The sequence below is a fragment of the Tachysurus vachellii genome, chromosome 7 (assembly GCF_030014155.1).
Source record: "Tachysurus vachellii isolate PV-2020 chromosome 7, HZAU_Pvac_v1, whole genome shotgun sequence".
Lineage (NCBI taxonomy): Eukaryota > Metazoa > Chordata > Actinopteri > Siluriformes > Bagridae > Tachysurus > Tachysurus vachellii.
In genome coordinates, this window is record NC_083466.1 from 14839941 (window position 1) to 14865052 (window position 25112).

Here is a 25112-nt window from a genome sequence, read left to right on the forward strand (position 1 = left end):
TTTTACACTAGAGCTATACTCTGCTATAATACTAAATATAGCTAAAGGAAAACAGCTCCTTTTTATTGCCCTCTACAATAATGGACCCCAATTTTGTGGAAAAAGAACAAAAACTTTTCCAGGGCCCAAACCAAGCCCAGGTAGGCTTTATAGTGGGATTTATAACGCTATTGCATAAAGCCAAAAATTTATTGCACCTTCATTGCCGGCAGCGGCAGCAGCCAAACACCCTTTTGCATTCAATAAACCACAGTCACACACTTTCGGTCTTACCTCATCAGTTTCCAAAGTGCTCACAGCTCCTGAAACCCAGGACTGAGTGCTGCCCTTGAAAGAGAAAACCAAGAACAAACAGATATATCTCTATGATATCTAGCTCCTTGCGTCCATTAAAACAAATCACGGTTGCCTCAAGCCATGAATAAACAGCACTCCATCCTTGTTAAGTCCAGACAGTCTGAAGTTTGTTTAAAGACAACAGAAAAATGACTTCTTACAGACCTTCTCCATTCTGCGGCAGCCTCAGAGGAGTTGTAAGTGTCCACTGGTGCACGCCACATGAACCCTACAAAGCTGCTACACCTCCACCCATGGACTTAATCTGTCCCGCCCTGTCTTTAATTTCCTCACCGTGTCCACCCACAGCTACCTTTCCTTCTCTTTTTCTTTCCATCTCTCTCGAGGTCATGCACTCCTTGGAAGTTTGGAGATGAAAATAACTGTGGCGTTGTGCACTGCACACACCACACCTTTGTTCCACTGGTCCTCTTTATGTGTATTTGTATATGTGTGTGTGTGTGTGTGTGTGTGTGAGTTTGGCTTGGGCATATGTACCAGCTAGTTTGTTCCACACTCCCCAGTGACCATAAGGAACCATTTTTTTTACAAAGAAGGCTTTTATGGTTTCTGGAATGGTCCTCCATCTTTATTCTGCTTTAACGTCCCCCTCATTTTTAGCCACCTCCCTGTTTATAATGTTCCATGAAAATAAAAAAAATAATTTGCACCCCATTCTTCAAAAAGGACCTGGCAGACAACGGTATTGAGGAGGCAGCTTGCAAGTAGTGGGAGCTCAATGTTCTCTAGCTTTTAATTATCATATTTCATTTGTGAAAACAAAACGGTGGGAGGAATAAGGAACAGGCAGTGGGTGAGGAGAGGAAACAAATGGCATCACTGTACCTCCTTTCCTGCCACTCCTCTGCAAGATAAAATACACTCTCCATTTCAGCCTCAGGAGGTGAGAGCCATCTTAAATTACCAGAACAAGGCTAGAAGATTATAACTCCCATAGTAGGAGTAGCCTCAATACAATAAGTGGCTTTGAGAGGCCATTCTTAGCAGTTGCCAAAAAAGTGTCCACACAATCCCAAGCTCCAAATCTCTGAAAGAAACCAGCAACATGGAATCAATGAACATTTCAAGGAATTTGATCAATTTGGATTTCAGCCAAACAATCAAATTATTCAATGCCTCTATATATGACTCTATATTGTTAATCTAATGTCATTTTTCAATAAGTGCAGCAATATAACCATGTAAAAAAGTTTGTTTTTATCTTTTGAACAACATCAACATTTTATCTTTTGGCAGCTCAAAAGACCAAGAGCATTGTGTGTAATCTGCAACAACATTTACAGCAAAATGACTCAACCCCTGGCTCATCATGTTGGCAGTCAACAACACTGAATTGTACTGACAACAAAGGTAAAACAATTATAAGTAAAAAAATATATCCATCCTTCAGAGCAGTCATTTCTTTGTTGTGTATTAGCCAGAAAAACAAGACAAAACAGGAAAGAAGGTTTTGGTAGCAAGGGATGATTATTTCATTTTATACACTGTGGAAGTCTCCTAAAAAACATCTCTCACCAAAGCTGGGAATTTGGAACTATGTAAATTCTTTATTTAAAAAAATAAAAATAAAAACAATAATAATAAAATCACAAGATGGATACACTATACATTATGACATCTTTTTTTTCATTGCAATTAATTATATGAGATAGAAAATATATTGTATAAAAAATACTAAATTCATTCATACTGAATTGAATAACATGTTCATTCACTTAGAGCAGAATGGCTTGTTCCTGATCTGGTTCTTTGGGCCGTTATAAATGGAAGCAGAATTCCTGAGCTCATGAACCAAAGACCTGCTCATCTCTCTTTTTCAAACCAGCAACATGGCAAAAAAAAAAAAAAACACACAGCAGGATGATTTGTTCGGAGTAGCCAAACCAGACTGCCAATAGATGTCTATAGGAGGAGATAGAGAAGAATGAGCTTGCTGTCTCCGAGTCCGAGCCCACACACTCCAGCCTGACTGGATGAGGTCACTTCTGCTAATGGTCTATAAATAACAGGGTGCGTCCAGCTCTGCCTGCCTGGCTAGCTGGCTCACTGCCCACCATTGTGCCACATATGGGCACATGAGGGCACCACACAGCTGTCCAGTCACCTGATGGGCCTCAACAATCTCTCACAGGCCAGAATACCCAGGGTATGCATTAAAGGTAAACAATCTTCTGTTTAAGAGCTAACCTGCAGAAAGATTCAGAATTCTTTTGGAAAGTCATGGATAAAAACAGATATAGGTACCAGGTCTTAGTTTATGACACAAAGAGAAGCGGGAATTAGTAAGATGATTTCACTTGGAAGGAGATAAATAGTCACACTTATCCCTAATCTGAGGGGTTTTAGCATATCAAACACATTTGAAAGACATGTCAAAACATGTTTCTAAAGAACTATGAGATGAGTTTCAACACACTTGTTTGGACCCATATTTCAAGAAGGTGTCCAAAAGAGGCCAGTGCTGAGGAACACTGGGGAGCAGACTTGTTCAAGAATGCAGCTTTCAGACAAATGCTTCTTTATCAATGCTGGTAACCATTTCCCCAGTCAGAAAATCATTAACATAGAGGCAGCCAAAGACATGCAGCCCAGAAACAGAGTCTCCAAAGCGTGGATATTTCTGGGTGTGGGTGAGAAATGTCTTACATTTTGGCCATAATCTGTGAATCCTTTGAGAGTGGGTCTATGAAAGCCTGTCTGATGTGGGATTTTTCATGGATGAACACAGACACAAAAGCTGCTGATGTTGTTTCCCAGTATGATTTTATGCCGGTACTATTAATTTTAAAAGTTGGAATTCAGTAGCTAATCTTTTTGTACTCTTATTTCCTTTGCAGACACGATTGAATAAGTCTCCTTTCTTGCTACCGTCCATGCTGAGCAAAAGAATGGCTGCATTTAAACAAAAAAAAACATTAACAAAAGTAACCTTAGGAAAAACCTGCAAATTCTTTATGACCATATGCCTAACAAATAAATACGTTCCAGGTCTACGGCATGTAGGAGTTGGTCATCTTTGTTGTCAGACAGCTGTGCTTCAGTTATTCCTCTCCTGCGTGCACTTACATGTGAATACTGATATATCAGACATGGTAAAATTGGTCAAGCTTCAGTGTCAGAAGATGATATATATTAGTGAGAGTCCAGAGAACTCATTCATTTACATCTATATGGACAGTGTGTGTGTGCGTCAGACGACAGGCAATGATTAACACATGCAACATCTGTTCCCGTGAAACAGCATGATCTCTGTGAACAAAGAGTCATCTCCCTGTCTTTTTCTATCTTTCCCTATTTTCTCTCTTCCTCTTCTCTTATAACCCCAATCATCCCTTCGTTCATTTATCCATTATTTATATCTGTTCTAACAGATATAACATGCCTAAGTAAAAACATTTTCTCTAGCTCACAAAGCTAGACTAAACTATAAGATGATCTATGGATTTTTTTTATATATGTATATGTGTATGTATATATATATATATATATGTATATATATATATATATATATATATGTATGTATATGTGTATATATATGCACGTGTATATATATATATATATATATATATATATATATATATGTATGTATATATATGTGTATATATATGCACGTGTATATATATATGTGTATATATATGCACGTGTATATATACACACATATATACACAAAACAATGACTGATTTTACCCCAGATAGTTTGTATGTCCTGGCTGAAACATGAACACTGGTAAAGGAGTGTGAAAGACAAGGAAGTAAATAGGATGAAGACATTCCGGGAAGTCTAGGCAGTACAGACTGGGATTCTCATCCGCTTTATTGATACAGCGCATACAGGAAAAAGCAACAGGTCTGTTACATGTACGTGTGGGAAGATCCAAAAAAAGACAAAATGACAAGGATGAAAGGCACATATGGAAGAAAGGAAAAGCAGTGTAAATTTTACATCAGATGTTTACTTTAGGTTGTGGCAGATCCATATGAAGAAAAAAAAAAAGCCTAAAGTAATGCAAAGTTTTCCCCTGTGTCTATGGTGTATATCAACAGTGTGCATGAAATGCCTGCGCGATGAACGCTAACGGCAGTCTGTTATGTTGAGCAACAAACCTGAGCCTAAGACAAATACAAGCAGAGCTTGTGTGCGACATATTCCTTCTCTCCTTGACTGTAACATAATAATAGTTCCTTGGTGTTTGAGTGCATATCATTTAGTTTCGCTGCATGTGTTGATACATATTCAACATGAAAATTGATACCAAATGCCACAAGGGAACTTCATTCAAGAGGAACCATTCAAAAAAAACAAACATCACTACTCTCACTCTTTCTCTCTCTCTCTCTCTCTCTCACACACACACACACACACACACACACACACACACACACACACACACACACACACAGACACACAGACACACACAAAGCTTAGGTTCCAAACCAATCAAAAGCAGAGTCGCTACAGTAACCCCCTGCCATGGACTGCAGAATGTGCCAGCGGTCGCAGCTCGATGAGGCCTCACAGCTGCAGGAGGAATCCCACATACACCCCTCTCCTGCTCCAGAAGCTTCCACATCTCCTGTTGAGTCTGAAAATTTTGTCTTTGTTTGTCTGTCTCCTTCTTTAATGTGATACTTTACCGATGTTTCTGCCCAAAAACACTGACTGGGCATTTTCTGTCCACTTTGTTTCTGCTGCTTTTAGCATGAGGATCAGATACTGCAGATGAGTTGGTTTTCTTGTTTCAGAACATAATTTCATAATTTCTAGTGCAAATTAGAATAAGAACACACACACATGAAATTTGGCCAAATGTATGTAGATATCTGACCATAACTCTTATATTAGAGCCTTAAACTTCTGGTAAAGTGTCAAAAGTTTTCCCTTCAATGGACCTGGTAAGACATGGTACACCAAGTTTGGTGTGGAACAACTCAAGCGGCATATACAGAATCAAAAAAAGACACTTTTTTAAAATTATTTTGCATTGACGATATAAGATATTTAGATTTTTTAAGGTCATGATACAGTGTAACCTCCATTAATACAGCAAAACAAACTGGACATTAAAATCCATTTTCACTTTCCCTTCTTGTCTGTTTAATGTTTTGAGGATGTTACAGCCAGAAAAATTAACTTGTTTCCGTCAAGCCTCCATAGTTTCGTTTCCACTTTGTTTAGCAAAACTGAATAGTATGATACAGGAAAGTGATATTTTGATCAGTCTACCAAACAAAACACTCAACAATCAACACGTCTTGAGATGCTTTTCTGCATCACAATAGTTGTAAAGAATGGTTATTTTATTTGTGATCTGTTTTTAGAAACCCTGATATACCTGGAACAGTTTCTACTCACAGGCCATATCTATTTTGAACAACTAGCATACCCACTATTACATATCCTGTCTGTTAAAGTGCAATATCTTTTACTAAAATCTATCTAAATACATATTATTCTATGGTTATATCATGTTTTTTTCTATGGTTATATAAATGTACAATATACACAATTGTAATATACAGTACTTATTAGGCACATCTGTAAAGAACTCAACTGCACCTTTGTATATTATTTATATTCGATCTTTTTATCACTTAGTTTATATGTTTATATGTGTACACAATATATTTAAGAGAATTCCTGTAATCACAACAAATCCTTGTGCATGTGAGCACACTTGGTGTATAAGGCTGATTCTGATTCTAAAAAGAAATGACAGACAACTGACAACGACTAAGAAGTTGAAAGGAATTACCTGAAATATGTTAATTCACCAAATGGGCTTAATAGGTTACTTCATTGAAAAATAAGGCTCTTTCATGCCTATCCTGAAGCAATGGAGCTAAAGTGAAGTGATTACTATGCAACAGAGGTTAGTGCATGCTCATGATTAGTGAATACACTCAGATAACGAGATCTAACTCCCAGCTATTGTAATCGTCACAGGCTCAGAGTGGGAGCTGGGCACTGTGAGTAACCTCTTCTCCGGAGCACTGCTTTTGTCTATGAATGTGTAAGGATTTTAACCAGTGCCCTGTAACCCCCCCCCCCCCTCCTCACACACACACACACACACACACATCTGCATTATGCCCAGTGTTCTCTCAGGCTTCATTTATCTCTCCTGTCAACCCCAATCCCTCCCCCCCTCATCCCAAGACACACTCACACACATAACTTCTTTAATCTCACACACCACAACAAAAGTGCTTATCAATATGTTCTCCCATATCTTAAGTCAGTGGTTGTCCTTGAACACACAGCTACAGAGTTACTGATTGAGAGGGAGGGAAAGCTAGAGCACAGATACACACTTGGACGCCACTGATTGTGCCAGTCCTGTCATTGACACAAACAACGCAGAAGACAGCGAGAAACTTGGATTGAACAAAGTAGAAGCAGTCAAAATGAGTTGTGCATCAAAATGAGTGAGTTGAGATTAAAATGAGCTGCAAAGATAGGGGCAGAAAAAGGGAGGTTGAAAGAGACAGAGTGTGAGAAGAGGGTGACAAAGGCTTTATTGATGGCTAAAGCTGGGAAAAATGAGTGTGTGCTCTACCTCAGCGAGTTGAGCTGTGTTGCAGCCTGACTAAGACTTAAGTTCCATTGTGCTGCTGGACTCTTAAAGGTGTGACACACAACCCTGAGGCTGTATGCAAGTTAAAAGCTTTTTTTTTTTTTTTTTTTACTAATGAAGAAACGTTCCATAATTTACTACAACTTGACAGAGAACGTTTTGTCTTGCTTTTAGTCTTGAAGTTTGAAGAAGGGTGCAAGACATGCCTCTCCATGGAGAAATGTGTTTTAAAGTACTGCTTTTTTATTTCATAACTACAATTTGCAAAGTTTTCCCAATCAAACAACCACATACATGTGGCAAGCTGCCCTGAACCATGTCAAACCATTTCCCATACTTACAACCACAATAGAAAAGAACAAAAAATGCCTCACTATTGTCGAAATAAGAGTTTATCTTAAATGTTACCTTTACACAAACACAAAAAGTAAAAATATACTAATACTTTAAACCTGTTCAAATGGTTTACATTGTACAAGAATCAGAAATAGTCTTATGTCCCACCATCACATTTTCATACCACATAATGATCTCTGCACCCTTCAAAAAACAAACTATAAAAGCAGCTCTGATTGCTGCAAACAAATCATAAACCAATTCTCATTATCAGTACAATGTTGTCAACATGTCCACCCATGTAAGAACCACAAAACCCTTTCTCGGTCGGGGTATGTCTTGCATTACTAAAGCCTTATTCTAGACAACACGATAACACACACGAACGTGCTTACATTTTAACCGACAGTTTAAATAACAACTTGGCTCTGTTGAACTCCATTACTTAGTCATACACTCAAATCAAGTGTGTATCAAATGGTACTTAAATATCAATTTACATGAGTATTGAGACACCATATCGTTGCTGGCAAATATTCAAACACATCCTGAAGCGATCAATCATGTTTTTAGACATGCACTGAGCTTTTGAAGCCTTTCCAGAGGCTGTGCATGCACTCTCATAATAACATGATTCCCACTAAGAGGTGAGAAGGCAACTTTGAAATGTGTCCAACAAGATGAACTAAAGATGTCCTGATGGGGACGATCTAGTATTTATTTCACCAAATTAAAATGTGAAAGGACAAATTAAAGGCTCATCAGTTTCCTGGTGCACTTGGCAACTTGCTTGCTAACTGGAAAAGGTGACATTCCTAATTCAAACAAAGGCAAACCCAGGCAAAAGTAGGCCAGTGCTCAACAAAACCCCATTGTGCTAAAAGGGCACTATTTAGTTTTCCATCATAAGCATCAAGCTTATTATAGGATATGTTTCCAAAAAAAGAACAACAGGTGGTGTCAGAGAGTCTGTCACCTTTTGGGTCAAAGTGAAGACAGATTGATTTGTCAATGTCATATCAAACATGAATGTGTAGAGGAGGGAGAGAGCACCATGACAGCTCAATACATGACCTGCCATCTCTCTGTTTTCCCTGCTCATGAATAGGGCCATGGTGTGTCTTTTAAGGATGTAATGTGTGAGGAATGACCTTGCACTCTTTCCTAACATTCAAACAAAGTTCCCCCTTATTTCCCTCTCTGACTGTCTTTCTCTCTGCCCATTTCCATAAAAGTTGCAGAAGATTATGTTTTTTTACTTCAAAATCTCAAACAATATTTATCATGTTTCATATATTTAGAGCAAGATTTAAAATGTTAGAAGATAACTTGTTAAGTAAAAATATTAAGAGCTTTATCAATCTGATCTGGTCTGATTGTCAGTATCAAGTCTTAAAGGAGATGGGAATAATACGTGATGTTGATTGGCACCACATAGATCTTAAGATAAGTGAAGATAAGATAAGATAACCCTTTATTCGTCCCACAATGGGGAAATTTCTCTGTTACAGCAGCAAAAATATATAAAATGAATAAAGACATAATATAATATACAGTATATACAAAAACAAAAATCTTGGCACCTGTGCATAAATTTCTTCTCAGATCTAGACAACAGAAGATTGCAAAGATTCACCTGGTAACTGGAATTTGGTATTGACATTCAGCACTCTCTTATCGGCACCATGCGGGAAAAGTGGAACTCAGGATTTTCATCCCCAAAACAAACACTTTCACAGCACAGAATTTCTACAGAAGTATGAAGTGCTCACTTGCATCTTATTCTCTTCCACTTTAACAAATCTCGGCTTAAAGGAAGCATGTTGTTCTTGTTCTCACTTAAATCACACAGCAACCCCAGAGCATGTCCATAGAATTTCACACAATAATGTCACACCAAGCAGAACGCGTAGAAACAGAAATATGCTGGACTTTATATGAAGCAATAAGACCCCAAATATCTCTCTCTCCATCAAATCTCCTCCACCCAAGGCAAATGCTACAGGAGCCAAATTCACATTCCTACCAGATATCAGATTCTTCCCACACCCAAAATCAGCTACAGACTTTGTAAAGCCCAGTACAACATCGAAATAAAACATTGTTTCACCCACTTCCTCACCATAAAATCAGTAGTACCAAAATACTCATTACCTCATAGTGATGTTTCCCAAACAGTAGTCACACAGATACTGTGCCTGATTTAACTAGTGGAAAACATTCCAGAAACAGAAGCCTGTAGTTACTGGATGACAGAAAAGAGGAAGCAGTTCTCTTCACACGCTGCTCATCTGCAATATTATGGAGCTGAATGAATGCAAAGCCTTGAAATCTCAGCAGTTGTACTGAAACTATGGATCAGTGAAACATTTCCATGTTTAGAACATTTCCAGGGCTCCTCCTTTATCCCAGAACTATGGTGTGCCTGGGAATAAGTTCCACTGGGCAATTAGAAAGAGGGGAGAAAAGTATGACTAAAGTGCCCTGTGGTCTATATAAACTTCACAGCAGAAAATGAGAAAAGCAAGGGAATGCACAATGTTTCCATACCAAACCCTGAGACTAAGCAACTGAGAGTCAGAATGGGGGAAAACAGAGCCTTTCAGAGATTTGAGATTAGTTGCCATTTATTTAGTGGTTTAGTGTGAGCATGGAAAAGTCAGTGGCAGTTTTCCATTAGCATGTCATGCCCTACAGTGCCACCCTTTGCATCTGCATTACATCTATACACATTCAGACTGGATAACAGGAAATTTTAGAACAGTCAAATTGGTGCTGTTACATGACAGTCAAAACCGTGGTAAACTTGTACCAGAAATAAAGCACAGTCTGTGTGTCCATGGACTGGGTCTTACAACAGCAGTCATCACTCAATTTAAAGTTTCTTTTACTACACCTTACATTTAATTTAAAACAGTCAATCTGCTATTCAGGGCCAGTGCTGGACTGGACATATCATTAGCATTTTCCAGGCTGCTGCTGCTTTGCACAACATGCCAGCTAAACAATGGGATTAATGTATAGGTCCGGTGCTGGTTGATAGATGGAAGAATCCATCAAACATGCAGGTCTTGATTTGCGCTCTAATCAGATGGAAAATGTGTAAATAGCTTTGCTTGAAAAATTTGCCCCCTGGCAAAAAGCAATAGAGCCACAACGTAATGGCCTCAGAAAACTCCAAATCAAATACAACATAGTTGTCAAGTGAAGGTGAGTCTTGAGTGCAGCAGGGGGTTATCAGATTGGCCATGGTCCAACCTCCAATGTGTGGTTATAGCTCACTGATTACCCAGGGATTTACATGGCTCTATTGGGCATGCATGAACTCAAAACCCCTCATTTAGCTGCCTTCCAGGCCTGAAATGAAGTTAAGTTTTTAAAAAAAGATATTGTAAAGAAATAGAAATAGTGGACTGCACAATTGAACAACATCCCACAATCCAGATTAAAAGTTCAATTACACTGGTGATGTGAAAATCCAGAATCAGAATATAGCGAATATATATAACGCCTCTTTATCTCACTAGTCACACTTCAGATCATGATAAAGACCCTGAGGTCATTGGGACACATCTGAGACTGGGTGGAGTAGAAGTCATGCAGCACACGATACCATCTGGAAGAGGAGGGGCACACCACATCAATACACCCTGAAAACGGTATACAATAACCATAAAGCCTGGCTACACTTACACAGATTTTGACTTCTGTAAGGTTATTTAATGCTCGTCTTGAAATCAATACGGACCAACAGTAATCCTCTGGAAATGTGTCTCAATTCTATAATGCTAAGAAAATTAAAGGTCTTCTGCAGGGAAGACAACAGTATTACATATAGGACACATTAACATCCCGGATTATGCAAATAAAGAAACGAATAAACCAAAAGAAAATGTATTCGCCATGAGAGCTCAAAATAAGAGTGAAGTAAGCTGATTTCTTCTTACACTCATACCAAGTTCTCCCCCACCTCCCAAATCTTTCCCGCATTCTCCCAGCTTCCTCCCCATCCCCCTCCATCAGTTCAGGGGGGTGAGTCTGGGAATGTGATCTCTGTGGCTCTTGTACCCTAAAACATCTTCATTCAAGTAAAACAAATCAACACTTTTGACAGAACTCAGCAGTGCTAAAATAGGCAGAGAGAAAATCAAATATAGTTCTCTCACCACTTCCTGCACCGAAATGCATTAATGTGCAGAGGCTGAATGGAAAAGCAGTAGAGATAAACGGTCTGATTTATTACTGACCAGAGACAGAATATAGAGATTAAATAAATGTCTTATATCTAGTTCATCTGTTTGCAAAGTTAATAAATAACCTGCTGATGCTAACTAGAGCTTTCACCTTTTCCAGCATAATATATGTATATAAAAAAGAATATATGTAAAACTTAAGTAAAATACTTTTTAAACCTGCACTTTCAGAAGTTATGACTTTTCAACGATCCGTTCTGGCTGAGAGTACATGATTTCGTAAAGGAGCACTACGTGAAACTCCTTTTGAAAGAGAAATGACAACTGTGCTGTGTGGTTCTAGAGAGAACATTTAGGAGCTCTCTATTTGCTGGAAAAAAAAAAATCTAAATAATTCAAAACTATAGATTTTCCTGAAATCTCACTGTGTAGATCTCATTCAAGTAAGTAAAAATAAATATTTTTTTTTCCATTGCCCAAAAAGTTAGCTATGTGCATGAGCAGTGAATGCATGTATAGGTAAACTCCCAGGGCACTTGGTTTACAACCTTGCCTTAATGTGCTGTTTTTAAAAAAAACTGTCCAACATCTGGGAAAAGAGCCAGGAAAAAAGTATACACAACTGAGGTATACACAAACATGGAAATAAAAACATCAGCTTCTGCTTGCAAAATGTAAACTTGTGTTGGGTTTTTTTTTTTTTTTTATAAATATGAAGCATATTTCCAACTCAAATGGAAATGTTTTTTTTAGCTGTAGTACAAAAAATTGTAAAACAAAACACTAAAAGAAATTAACTAATTTCCAATATTTGGAGTTGGAAATATGCTTCATATTTAAAAAAAAAAATCCAAATAAAATGAAATAAGGACAATTCAGTCTGATTGCTAATATTCCAGCATAAAGTGATGAAGATAAACAAACATGTCAATTAAAACATTTGTCATTTGCCGAGATGGAAACGCTCCAGATTTAAAGAGTTTGCACAAACACACTCCAATTATTACTAAAGTGTCAATTCAGTTCACATGGATGTAGACAGGAAGCAGCGCTCAGGAACCCTCAAGTCATTCATTCAACAGAGTGCAAAAACTCTACAAACGGAATTCAACTGGCCAGATTTGAAAGTTAAATGCATGCAACATGCAATCAGAGAATTGTAATGACACTAGACTCCCGAACAAACTTTGTTCCATGTTTATTCTAAGTAACCGAACGATCATCTTTAGTGCCAAACACGTTCACATGTCTCTTCCCTTACTCCAGTATATGATTATACTTCTTTGCCTAATAACCAAGAGAAAAGCGTGAACTTTTACTTCCACACTTCTTCTTCTGTCTCACTTACTTTTGTTATGATGAGCGGCTCTCCGTGCTCCAGTCCTCCTTTTAGCGTGAATCCCCACGGAGCACCTCCGTTCAACTCGACGTGGATGTGATTAAAGGTCACGAGTTGTTCCACGGTCTCCATGCTGGTTCCGGGACTTTTTCACTCGAGCCTCACACTTCTCACACCACGAACTCTTGCGTCTCCATCACTAACAACAACAACTCGGGATATGAGGCAGAGGAGAGGAGAGGAGGGGAGGGGAGGGGAGAGGAGAGGAGGGGTGTGCTGCTCAGGACGGGCATGCTGAGCTTGTGCGTAAAGGAAACGCTCTAGGCTGAAAAAGTCAATTTGATTGACAGGTGGAACGGCCGATTGGGGTCGAGTTTCACTGGAAGAGTCAAATATAACACAGCTAAAGGGGCGGGACTTTGTTCAAGGACTAACCGCTGCTTTGTCCGTTGTCCAGCTTTTCCGTGGATGGTGAAACAGCTCCTCCTACGCAAATCCCACAGTTAAATGTTAAAAAAGCTGTCAAAACTGCACCCAGGTCAGCATACAGAAGTAAGCTTCCCACTGTAGCCAGGATGTACTAAACCTGTGCTTTAAAAAGCAACACAACAAAACACAAAACACAACATTCTTAGAAATAAGAATTTATAAGACTTTATAAAATAAAAGAAAAAAATTATATTTATAGAAATAAGAATCAAAGACAAGGTTCTATGTAGGTTCTAGGTTCTATATATTTAGAACTGCTAACCATTCAGAAATAATAATAATAATAATAATAATAATAATAATAATAATAATAATAATAATAATAATAATAATAGCAGAAAACTTATTTTCAGGAAATTGTGTGTTGAATACTCATCCATCTGTACCCAAGTTCTAAGTGAGTAAAACTGTCCATGCTGCTGTAAAACGCATGTCACACTGTCTGTCCTATAACGTCACAGTCACACTAATTAACTGTGGCCATCTCTAACCTCATGGACGCAGAAGAGGGTACATAGCTGTTTCCTCATTGTTAAGAGGTGTCCAATTTTATCCAGAAAGAGTTAGGGATGGTGTGGGTGGAGGTTTTCATTCTAATCAAGCAAGAGTCATACTCGATTCCATCTTTTCAATCAGTTGATCTTGGCTTTCAGTGAAAACCTGCATCGACACTGATCTTTTGTAGAGAAGATCGGACCCTTGTTCTAGTGCGCTATAGCATGAGCTGGAAAATATGAGGTTGGCTCACAAGTGTATGAGAATGAAGCATGTGTTAGGCATAATGTGTAGCTATGAAAGGTGAGAGCTGACAGCTGGCTGGTTGGTTAGAATCTGAGAAAATCAAAGCCTTGATTTTCTCAGATTCCTGTTAAACAAAATACATGAAAGCCAACATTAGACCAACAGCATACAATTAAAAAGAGCTAATGACCACAATCCTACTGAGGCATGCCTACATGGGTGGCACAAGGTGGCAGAGGCAAGTAAAATAAGCCTTGTGACCACAAATATGACCACAAATAATGTGTCTGAGAAGTCACTTCAGTTCATAACAGTTTTAGGAATCATACAGTATGTAGCTGATGTTGATTCATATCTGGTTGGTGGTATTTTGCTGAAATTCATTCGGTTTTAATAACTAAAAATCATTTGTGAATCCAAAACAGTAAAGGAATTACATTGATAACCTATAAATTAAACACTAAACCTAGACAAATCCTATGTATTCTACAGTCTTGCAAAACAGGCTTCATCTAGAAGATTAAAAGGTCCATCAGGTTGACCGTATGATTTAAGGTCTAGCAGTTATATGTTGAAACCTACAAAAGATGGCTTTCCTTTTTTCCTTTATAAAGTCTCAAATAGAAATTCTTAAAACAGTACAATCATTAGAAATAAAAAAAAAAAGTTCCACTCTCAGAAAAAAAGGCTTGGCTTTCCTTTCACTGGTGTGGTATATCTTTTGTTGGTGTGTGTATCTTTTACCTGGAAAGGTGTGGGCAGTGCACCTTTAAAGTATTCATCTAAAATCTAATTTAGGATGCAAGAGTGGTCCATACTGTTTAGATAGGCACTATACATATACAGTATTATGATGCCATGTAAAAATATATATCCTTGAGGAAACCACTGCAGTGATAAAAGACCACAGTTTTTCACTTGGTGTTGCACTTGAAATTTATTTCAATTCTAGTCACTATTATTATTTACAAAGTACAACTGACAGCATTAAAAATATATATTCGGTCCCACAGAAGAGATAACACCTTGGAACAGGTGCATGTCTCAGGTGAGTGACGTTGCGTCGTGACGTCAGCAGGTACGGACACGCTAAGTATGGTAATTGTGAGGCCGCAAAAAAGTCCGTCGAACAGCAGTCAGGTGACTTTCTTTGACGATGGTAGCCTTGCCGGTTGCACTCGTTCGTGGCAGATATTAAAGATGAAGGCTGTGGGCAGTCACGGCTTCCTCAGACTTTGTGTACTGTCGTGTTTCTTTTTGTTGTTGCCCGCGTTCACGTGCGCGGCCGATAAAATGGCCTTTCCCCCGTCACGTATCGGGGTGATGACGACAGAACAGAGTCGCCGAAAAAGCTACCCAAAACAGAGAAACCCTAACACTAACGCGTTTAACAACAAACAAACAGAAGACCAAAGCCTGCAGTTCATGTGGAGTCTGTATAGAAAAGCAGCTAATATAGACGGCAAGCCGAAACAACGCAAAATGTTTGGGTCCAACACCGTCAGGTTGATTCATGCGTCCATCACAAGCAAGAGATTCAACTCCTCATCAAATGGTAAAGCTCATTCATGCATGCATTCATGCACCCATCCATCCATCCATGCATCTTTCTATTCATTCATCCATTCATGCATCCATCTATTCATGCATCCATTCATCCATTCATTCATTCATTCATTCATTCAGCCTTTCTTCACTCAGACGCTTTGACTTGATATGTGCTGCTGTGACTGGAAGTATTAATTAGCTACATTCTATCTTCAAACTAATCTATAGTTCATGAATATATTCAGATTATGCAATGAGTTCAATAATCATCTGATTGTTTCATTTTTAAGCAAATGATGATGAGCTGCTGTTAAAAGTCTTTTAAAGTATATCCAAGATTGTGTTTAAACTAGTAAACCAAGCTGATTGCTTCTCAGAAAATGTTTTTCTTTCTCCCCGTTCCCTGTCCTGGTCAGACCTGCTGTATACTTACACTGTGCAATATGAACTGGAAAACCTCCCACTCAGCAAACTACACAGGGCATCTTTCGTTCATCTGAGGTCACCTGTGGCATTATATCCTCTGTTTATGTGTGAGGCCAGAGTCTCCTCCTCAAAGCATACTAATGAGACAGACTTTGTCATTCTGGGCCCACAAAGCATGTGGACTGAATCGGATGTCACATCCCATGTGTCTCTACTTAGAGGCAGTCTGTTTGTCCTCTATGTTCAGTACAAGTGTTGGGAATCTGGCCCGGTTCATTCTGTTGCAAGACACAGGACACGCAAGAGACTTTTCCCACCACAAAACCACTTGAGAGCCCCTGCCTTGCTTCTCTTCTTGGAAGAAGAGGAACATCCTATGGAATGGACAAAGTACCCCAAAGTCACTTCTCACACTGGCTCAAGGTTACGCCGGTCCAAAGAATTTGGCAGCATCGGGTCCGACATTCCCAACTACAAGCGGTCCAAAAACAGTGTGGGCAAGAACCAGTGCAAGCTTCACTCATACCGTGTGGCTTTCCGTGATCTTGGTTGGGACCACTGGATCATTGCACCCCCTATGTACAACCCTCGCTACTGCATGGGCGACTGTCCTCGCATCCTACACTATGGCTACAACTCGCCGAACCATGCCATCGTCCAGACCGTCATCAGTGAGCTCGGTGTTGCTGACATCCCACTGCCGTCCTGTGTGCCTTACAAATACAAACCTATCAGTGTGCTGATGATGGAAAAGAATGGCAGCATTGTGTATAAAGAATATGAAGACATGATTGCAGAATCCTGCACCTGTAGATGATCGGGGTCTTGAAATACAACTGTATGAAAAAACACTAACTAATATGGACTTCTTTTGACCTGCTACTGCCATCTGCTGCCCACAGCTAAGCCCACAGTCTTTGTGAAGGTATGTTATTAGAATGTGAAGTTATTGCCTGATGCATAGATGTGTTAAAAGCCACCAACTGTGACAAACTTTCTTTTCTTTTTCTGTTTTTGTCTTTTGTCTGTGTGCCTTATTCATGTGTTTGCTATAATGACGGAGGAGAAAGAAAAAACTATAGTTTTTTCTATTTGGACTATTTGATATTACATGTTTGCCCCTGACATAACTGTTGAAAAGTTCATTCAAAAAAAGAAAAAAAGATTTTTTTGGGAAAAAAAAGAAAAAAAGGTCCATAGTGAGGGAACTTTTGTGGTGTATTTTGTAGATCAACTTGTACATGTTATGTTTGTGTGTCTGTGGCTGGTTGCACGTAATAGAAAGATGTTGCTGCTGTTTCAAATGCTGCTATTGTGACCTCTTTTTGAAATGATGCCTTTTGCCTGCTTTATTTTAGTCAAAGGCAAGGAACGGAGATAGGACTGTCCTTTATCTGTCTGAAAGATGTGCATCTAGTTTATGAAGAACATTTCTTGGACATGTTTCTTAAAGATTGATTATAGAGATTAGTAAGATTAATGAAATGATTGTTTTAGAGATCTTGAGAGATGAAATAAAGAGCATATTTTGTAAAAAAAAAAAAATTTCTTTGCTTTGTTTATTTGCACAAAAGGTTACTTGCATCACGTTCAGTTTTAAGACTGATCTGGTTTTGAAAAGTAGTTTTATTTTTCCTGTTCTGTACAATCCTTTTCTTTACCCAATGCATTAACTTGTCTTTAGACAGCAGAGCATTTTCATGGTGCCCCTAAAAGCGTATAAAATTGCTGGCCAGAGATCTGACAGGTGACCACATGACGTTCAAGATCCCTCACTGGACTGAGTGCTGATCTGGGCACATTCGTCTTAGTAATAAATCTGGCAATCTACTGCTTTTATAATGCTGCTGTGTTAATTCCTTTAGTTTGGCTATTCAGCATGGCATGCTTTATACTCCAATACTGAATACAGACATTTCATATTGAATTATGATGCATGTCTGGCTGTAATAATGGCCAGCATAGAAGCTGTCTTAATCCACTACATTCCCATATTCCACTGGCGCTTGTGATAAACTCCAGGTCCCAATGTGCTATCATGATTTTGAAAGTGGTCTTTCACATACTTTCTTGTAACGGACATTTAACTGTAGCACAAACACATTCATGAGTCTGATCTTTTGTGAACATGAATGTTTGCAGAACTTGCTTCTGTGACCGAAGGTATAACCTGATAGGTATCAGAAATAAAACACTTATGAGTAGCATTACCAACATGTGGAACAATGCTGCGTGTATATATTGCTGCACGAAAAGCATACAGCTGTAGATGTGGACATTCTTGGCTGTTTCTGTCCTATATGTGAACCACAGTGGACAGTGAGATGTTAGTCTGTTTGTAATGAAAAAGACCTGTTGTTCACTTACAGTAGTCAGGTATGTCAGTGAAACTGTAGAATCAAATTTTATGTCACATACACATACATACAGTACAGAGTACGACATGCAGCGAAATGCTTTTACATCTGTAAAGATGGAAGAATGAAGCTGTAAATGTGGCAAAAAATACGACAAGAATAGGGGAGAAAAATAACCAGATGTATTCAAATATGATGATTCTGGTTGTTGCAGTATAAAATGACTCATTATACACAAATTCCTAGATAAAAGAATCCCTTACTGAACAGTCACACCTCTACCCACTTTAATATGTACTAGATCATCGATACATGTCCATAAACTAAATGACAATAACACAAGACAGAATCCATTGAAGGAACAGTGTTTGGCCATGACAATATCTGAATCCTATTGAACTGCAGAGGGCAGTCAGCATCCACAAAAAAACAACAACTTGATTTTCTGCTTGGTATAAGATCTTTTCTGCAAGTGTTTTCTGACCTTAAACATTGCATTGTGAGGCTCAGTGTTGTTCTCCTCTCTAGGGAAGATTTCATCCAATATTATTTATGAACGGGATTAAACCAACAAAAAATATATAAGGACATTTTTATGTAAAAAAAAAAACAAAAAACAAAACTATTGTGTTAAACCGTTATCTCCCAAGGATTATGTTCAAAATGTCCTTCATTGCATGCCAAATATTTGCTGTATTTAAGTTTTATTCAACCAGCATGCTGATGTCTCTGGCTGTTAGTTTATACAAACATTCGAGCGTAACCATATTTATTTAAAGTGGTTCAGTTCTCTACCTACTTTGTACCATTTTGAATATAGAGAATCTTCTCCTGGTCACTATTCCTCACTCGGTTCTCTTTCAGCATGTAAGCCAAACATAAGTGTTATTTTAAATGTTTAAAGAGAAGTTGTCGCTGGTTTACAGGTAACAGTTGCATAACTACAACAATTTCAAATGTGCTTATATATTTACATGTCCCTGCTATTGTCCAGGCAGCAGCAGGTAAATCATTTAGTTTCCATGAGTCAACATTTTAAATCATTTTCTCTGAAATCTGTCTGGTCCAGGACAGCTCATTTCTCTTCTTTGACAGTTGTTCTAGTTCCCTTTGGGACAGTGTACTTTTTTTTTTTCTGCAATCTGATGAGGCCGTGCCAAGATTCACAAAACCGTGCCAGAAGTCTGTGTGCCTATGGCAAAAGAGAACATTATATACAGTCCATATTATATAATGTATCCATTAGGTCTTCCCATGTAATGATTACTTTCTCTATGGAGAACATGTTGATGAATATGATTTAGAAAGGTAATGCAGCATAGATAAATATATATTATATATTTTGGACACTTACCATTACTAGGGGAACATTAATGTACAGCTTTACAGACTGCAGTAACACACACTTAGCTCAAGAAATCTGACCCTTTTAATGAACCTGCATCAATTTTGCACACTTTTGTACTTCATTTGCATTTCTTTTCATGGCAGATTGTATTATTTAAAACAACTTGTGTAGAATACAGACCCTTTAAGAAATTTCAGAGTTTCTCAGTATTTTCTATGTCCGCCCTTTGCTGGAAAGAACAAGTTGCAAATTTCAATTCAGCGATGAGACTTGAGGGAAAATCAGATTTTTTTTTTCTTCATACAAATTAATTAACATGGTCAAATATGTTGAATATTTTGTATTCAAATGTTCCTTGCTTAGATTTTTTCCCCCCTAAATTTTTGAAACCTTCAGCTAATTTCCAGCTTTAAGAACTGACATTTTTAGAGTTTTCTCTTTCGGACTTCTAGACCCCTCTGTATGACAAAGATAGAGTGGTTAGCCATTAAGAGTTCATTGTAACATACACATGTATTCTTTATTGAACACATTATTTTATAATTGATGTATTAAATAAACAATACACTTGGCAATGTACTCAGACTTTTTCTATTTATATTACAATGTTCTAACACGCATCACTTCACTAAGTCGGTATAGAGACCCTACTGTATGTCCAAAGTATGTATGACTATCAGGCTTCAGAGGTCATAGTACAGTTTGCAGCCATACCCAGCAAAGGGTCCAATCTGGACCAATCGTGCAAATAATGTTGCAAAAAATTCAGAGAATTCTGATTGTTAAATTCCCACTGGTGAGTTGCTGTCTATACTGTAGAAATCCATTGTATATCCTACGCATTCAGTGCATTTTGCATGCGTTCCTCATTGCATCGGGTGTAATTATGAGTCATTCTTGCTATGCTAAGAATTTGCACAACATTTAGCTATCCATCATGAATCAAAATAAGCATGACCTTAGCCACAGGAACAAGAGAGACTCCTGAAATGATGCCAGACATCTTTAAAACAAGGGCACATGCTTGTGAAATTATAGGGATTGCTTTTGAGAAGTTCTGGTATGAGATTAAAGCATGAAACATCATATCCAAAAAACATGAGTCACTTCTGAGTCAATTCACCTTTGTTATGGGTTACAGCAATTCAAACTCTCCTGTTTCATCCTCACTGTGTGTTTATGGCTGCACACAGCCTATGGCTAAAATACCCACTCGGTCATCCTGAACTAAATTTCTTACAATGCCATTGACTTTTCAGGTTAGCCAGGGTTTGTAAGGTTTAGAAGTTGTATGTGATGTTAAACGTTAATTGAAAAAAAAGGGAGGGGGGGATTAGTGGCAGCTGAGCACGAGCCAATAAGACCTGCACGGTCATTTCTCCTTTTTATATATGTGGTTCTTTATGCATAATATGATTGATGCAAAATCTAAAAGAAATGCATAAACACACAGCAGTTTAACATATTAAGAGTTTAATTGCTTTGATCTTGCTTTTTGTCCAAGACCATTAGTGGGACATTAAAATTACTTTCTACCAGTGGTACTGTGCAGTGTTTCAGATTCTATCATAAAAAATACCTGACACAATTTCACTATTCTGTAGCAAGAACCTATGAACAAAGATAGGGGTTTCTCTGCGGGACAGACTGTATTTTCTTATGCAAACATTTTAATTTGTGTTGCCATGAAATCTAATATAAATCCAATATAAATGAGATATATCATTAGGGGGCTGCTATTGAGACCCACAGGTTCTGATTATGGACAAAAAGTAGTCAACATTTTTATTCAGTTATATAAGGTTTGCTAGTTAACATAGAGTATGTTATACTGTATATTATTTTTCATCAGTCATTTTATGTGAACAATTTACAAAAATCTTGGAAGCATTTTTATTAGTATTGAAATGTCATTTAACCACTTCAATCTTATCTATGCATCACTTTGGCTGTCTTAGATTCATATGTACTATTTTATTTAACATGGCTCATTTTGGCTCATGAAGGCGGAGTTTGAGAACAAGGGGTAAAAGGGTAGCCCATGTTCAGGGGTCACAGGTTTGATTTCTGAGTGGTCTTCCTCTGTAAGTTAGAAGTATCTATAGAAATAGTTGCTTTATTACATTGTCTGTTAAGCACTGTATAAATTAATTGGAAATGTTGGGGGAAATGGGGGGGCACGGTGGCTTAGTGGTTAGCACGTTTGCCTCACACCTCCAGGGTCAGGGTTCGATTCCCGCCTCCACCTTGTGTGTGTGGAGTTTGCATGTTCTCCCCGTGCCTCGGGGGTTTCCTCCGGGTACTCCGGTTTCCTCCCCCGGTCCAAAGACATGCATGGTAGGTTGATTGGCATCTCTGGAAAATTGTCCCTAGTGTGTGATTGTGTGAGTGAATGAGTGTGTGTGTGTGTGTGCCCTGCGATGGGTTGGCACTCCGTCCAGGGTGTATCCTGCCTTGATGCCCGATGACGCCTGAGAGAGGCACAGGCTCCCTGTGACCCGAGGTAGTTCGGATAAGCGGTAGAAGATGAATGAATGAATGAATGTTGGGGGAAATGTCCTGATCCTCACTGAAGTATTCTTTAGAGTAAATAAAAAATAAAAATGAGGAATCTACATGGAACAGCACAGTGTACAATGGGTACAGCTGCCACTACAAGGCTTTATATCTACAGGCTCCTGGGTTTGATTCTGAGCTTATTTTAGTGCCTACACAGAATTTCTGTGCAAGTTCCCCCATATTTGCATTGGTTTCCAGAAATTGGATTTGTCTAAGATAAAGCGGTTACTGAGAGTGAGGGAGTGAATATAGAATACAGAAATATAGTATTCTGAAATATGGCCATGCAATGCCTCCTGTACAGTCATCATCTTTACACTTTTTAAAATTGTAACAGATCTCTAGAGATGTTCTTAGAGGTAAAAGACTTGCCTCTGACTCTGTCTCTCTCTCTCAATCTCTGCCTGTCTCTGTCTGTCTGTCTGTCTCTCTCTCTCTCTCTCTCTCTCTCATTGTCTGTCTGTCTGTCTCTCTGTCTGTCTGTCTCTCTCTTTTTCTCTCTCTCTGTCTGTCTGTCTCTCTCTCTCTCTCTCTCTCTCTCTCTCTCTCTCTGTCTCTGTTTCTCTCGATCTCTGTCTCTCTCTCTCTCTCTCTCTCTCTCTCTCTCTCTCTCTCTCTCTCTCTCTCTCTCTCTCTCATTGTCTGTCTCTGTCTGTCTGTCTGTCTGTCTCTGTCTGTCTGTCTGTCTCTCTCTCTCATTGTCTGTCTGTCTGTCTCTCTCTTTGTCTCTCTCTGTCTCTCTCTCTGTCTCTCTCTCTCTCTCTCTCTCTCTCTCTCTCATTGTCTGTCTGTCTGTCTGTCTCTCTGTCTGTCTGTCGCTCTCTCTCTCTCTCTCTCTCTCTCTCTCTCTCTCTCTCTCTCTCTCTCTCATTGTCTGTCTGTCTGTCTGTCTCTCTGTCTGTCTGTCGCTCTCTCTCTCTCTCTCTCTCTCTCTCTCTCTCTCTCTCTCTCTCTCTCATTGTCTGTCTCTCTGTCTCTGTCTGTCTGTCTCTCTCTCTCTCTCTCTCTCTCATTGTCTGTCTGTCTGTCTCTGTCTGTCTGTCTCTCTCTCTCATTGTCTGTCTGTCTGTCTGTCTGTCTGTCTGTCTCTCTCTCTCTCTCTTTCTGTCTCTCTCTCTCTCTCTCTCTCTCTCTCTCTCTCTCTCTCTCTCTCTCTCTCTCTCCTTTTTTTTTTCTTTCTTTTTTTTCCTCCAAACAAGTTTCCAAAAAAATCTTGATTTATCATTTAACAATAGGGTTATGGTTCAGGAGATAGAATCCTATGAACAACTATACATATGAAACATCTACATTTTAAAGTACTGCTTTAATGTAAACTGTGGCCATAGTAGAGATTTATCAGGAAAAATCTAATGACTGATTATATTAATTTTTATATTAACTTTTGGAGTAACTCTTGCATGTTATTTCTTGAATAATCACTCCCTCACTGACCTCTGGCTATCGCAACACAATTGTCTGAACCATGACAGAGCAGCTAATATACTTGGAATTTGTTGTCATTTACTTCCCTGTATATTTATCTCCTTAAGATAGAGAAATGCCAAAGCTGCAGATATTTGTAAAAATCTAAGTTTAAGTGTTTAACCATCTCAAAGGTCATAAAATTTTGATTATGCATACAAGAAAGTTATTGACCAATTCTGAAAACCAGTGGATCATTCTTTCTTACTGGTTGATCTCATTCCATGTCAAAAGCTTGTTGTATATAATATATATACCGTTTAAATGATGTTTTTAATATGCATGGATTACAAATAGAGAACGAAAATAATAATTTGTGTGGAACCAAATATTGAGCTTTTAAAAGGAAGATGATTATCAAATTACAGCAAAGTAATTAATTGGTAAATTAATTCTCTCAATGATATGTGTGGGTAATACACCAAGATATATGAACCCTGCCTCTGATATTTGAAAAGGGGGCCATCACTCTGTGTCAACAAATTGAGGGATATTAAAGGGCAAGGCCAATGATTTGCCAAGATTCTTTGCATAATCAGACACTTTGCTGTATTCAGATATCTGATATCAAGAATAGATATAACAGAAGTCTCTGTACTATACATATTAAAGAGAACGTCATCAGTATAAAGGTAGTTATAATGACCCTTCCATACTGTAACACATTTAACACACAGCCAACAGAAAGCAGCGATCTCTAATAATTATTTGTATGAAAATCAGTCACGGTGTGAATTAAGTGATTTAATAAAAAAATCTAATTTAATTAATCAAATTGATCTGTAATAAGAGCATTCTATAAGAAAAAAATTCTATAAGAAATTTCTATCATCTTCAATTCAAACGCACATGCTTCATGATATGCATAAACATGCCTATCATATGCATATCATCAATCACAGAAATTAGAATTAAAAATAACAGAAATGATTCTAGAATTTCAGGTATTATCCATCTAATCCTGGGGCTTTATCAGATAATCTGATAAAGTCCCATCTGATAATCTATAATGCAAAATAGATTGTTTGCATTATATATAATGATTTCACTTTCATGAGATACTGAGTGATTTTTATTTGTAGAAAGTTTTATGAATTACTATCGGATCAAATATACTAGTGCTGAGACCTTATATCCTAATATCCGTATATCCTAATATCTTAGCTAAGTAAGAAACACTTGTTATCATTAACATTTTTTTGCCTGGTTGTTTGACTATTGACCTGATGATAAGCCTGTGGTGATTTGTGTTGTCCTTTCTTGCATTTTTTTTTCCGTTTCATTTCCCACTTTTCATATCCCTGACTGTTATGAAGGCCCCCAAAGGACACAAATATTAAGCAAACATGTGATGTCACAACTGGGTACAAAAAGGCAGAG

The 25112-nt window shown here is 38.2% G+C and overlaps 2 protein-coding genes across 2 annotated transcripts in view; one reads left to right on the forward strand and one right to left on the reverse strand.

Moving 5' to 3' along the window:
- Window positions 1-13063, reverse strand: part of shroom4 (shroom family member 4) — a 35275-nt gene extending 22212 nt beyond the window's left edge. The window contains exon 1 of the mRNA XM_060874551.1: window positions 12810-13063. Within this exon, the coding sequence (XP_060730534.1) occupies window positions 12810-12932 (123 nt within the window). The 5' untranslated portion in view covers window positions 12933-13063. The remainder of the gene's footprint in view (window positions 1-12809) is intronic.
- A 2007-nt stretch (window positions 13064-15070) lies between these two features.
- Window positions 15071-17521, forward strand: bmp15 (bone morphogenetic protein 15). Its single transcript, XM_060874560.1, has 2 exons — window positions 15071-15585; window positions 15995-17521. Exons 1-2 carry the CDS (start codon window positions 15126-15128, stop codon window positions 16819-16821), a joined length of 1287 nt encoding a protein of 428 aa, XP_060730543.1. The 5' UTR covers window positions 15071-15125; the 3' UTR covers window positions 16822-17521.
- Window positions 17522-25112: the final 7591 nt, after the last annotated feature.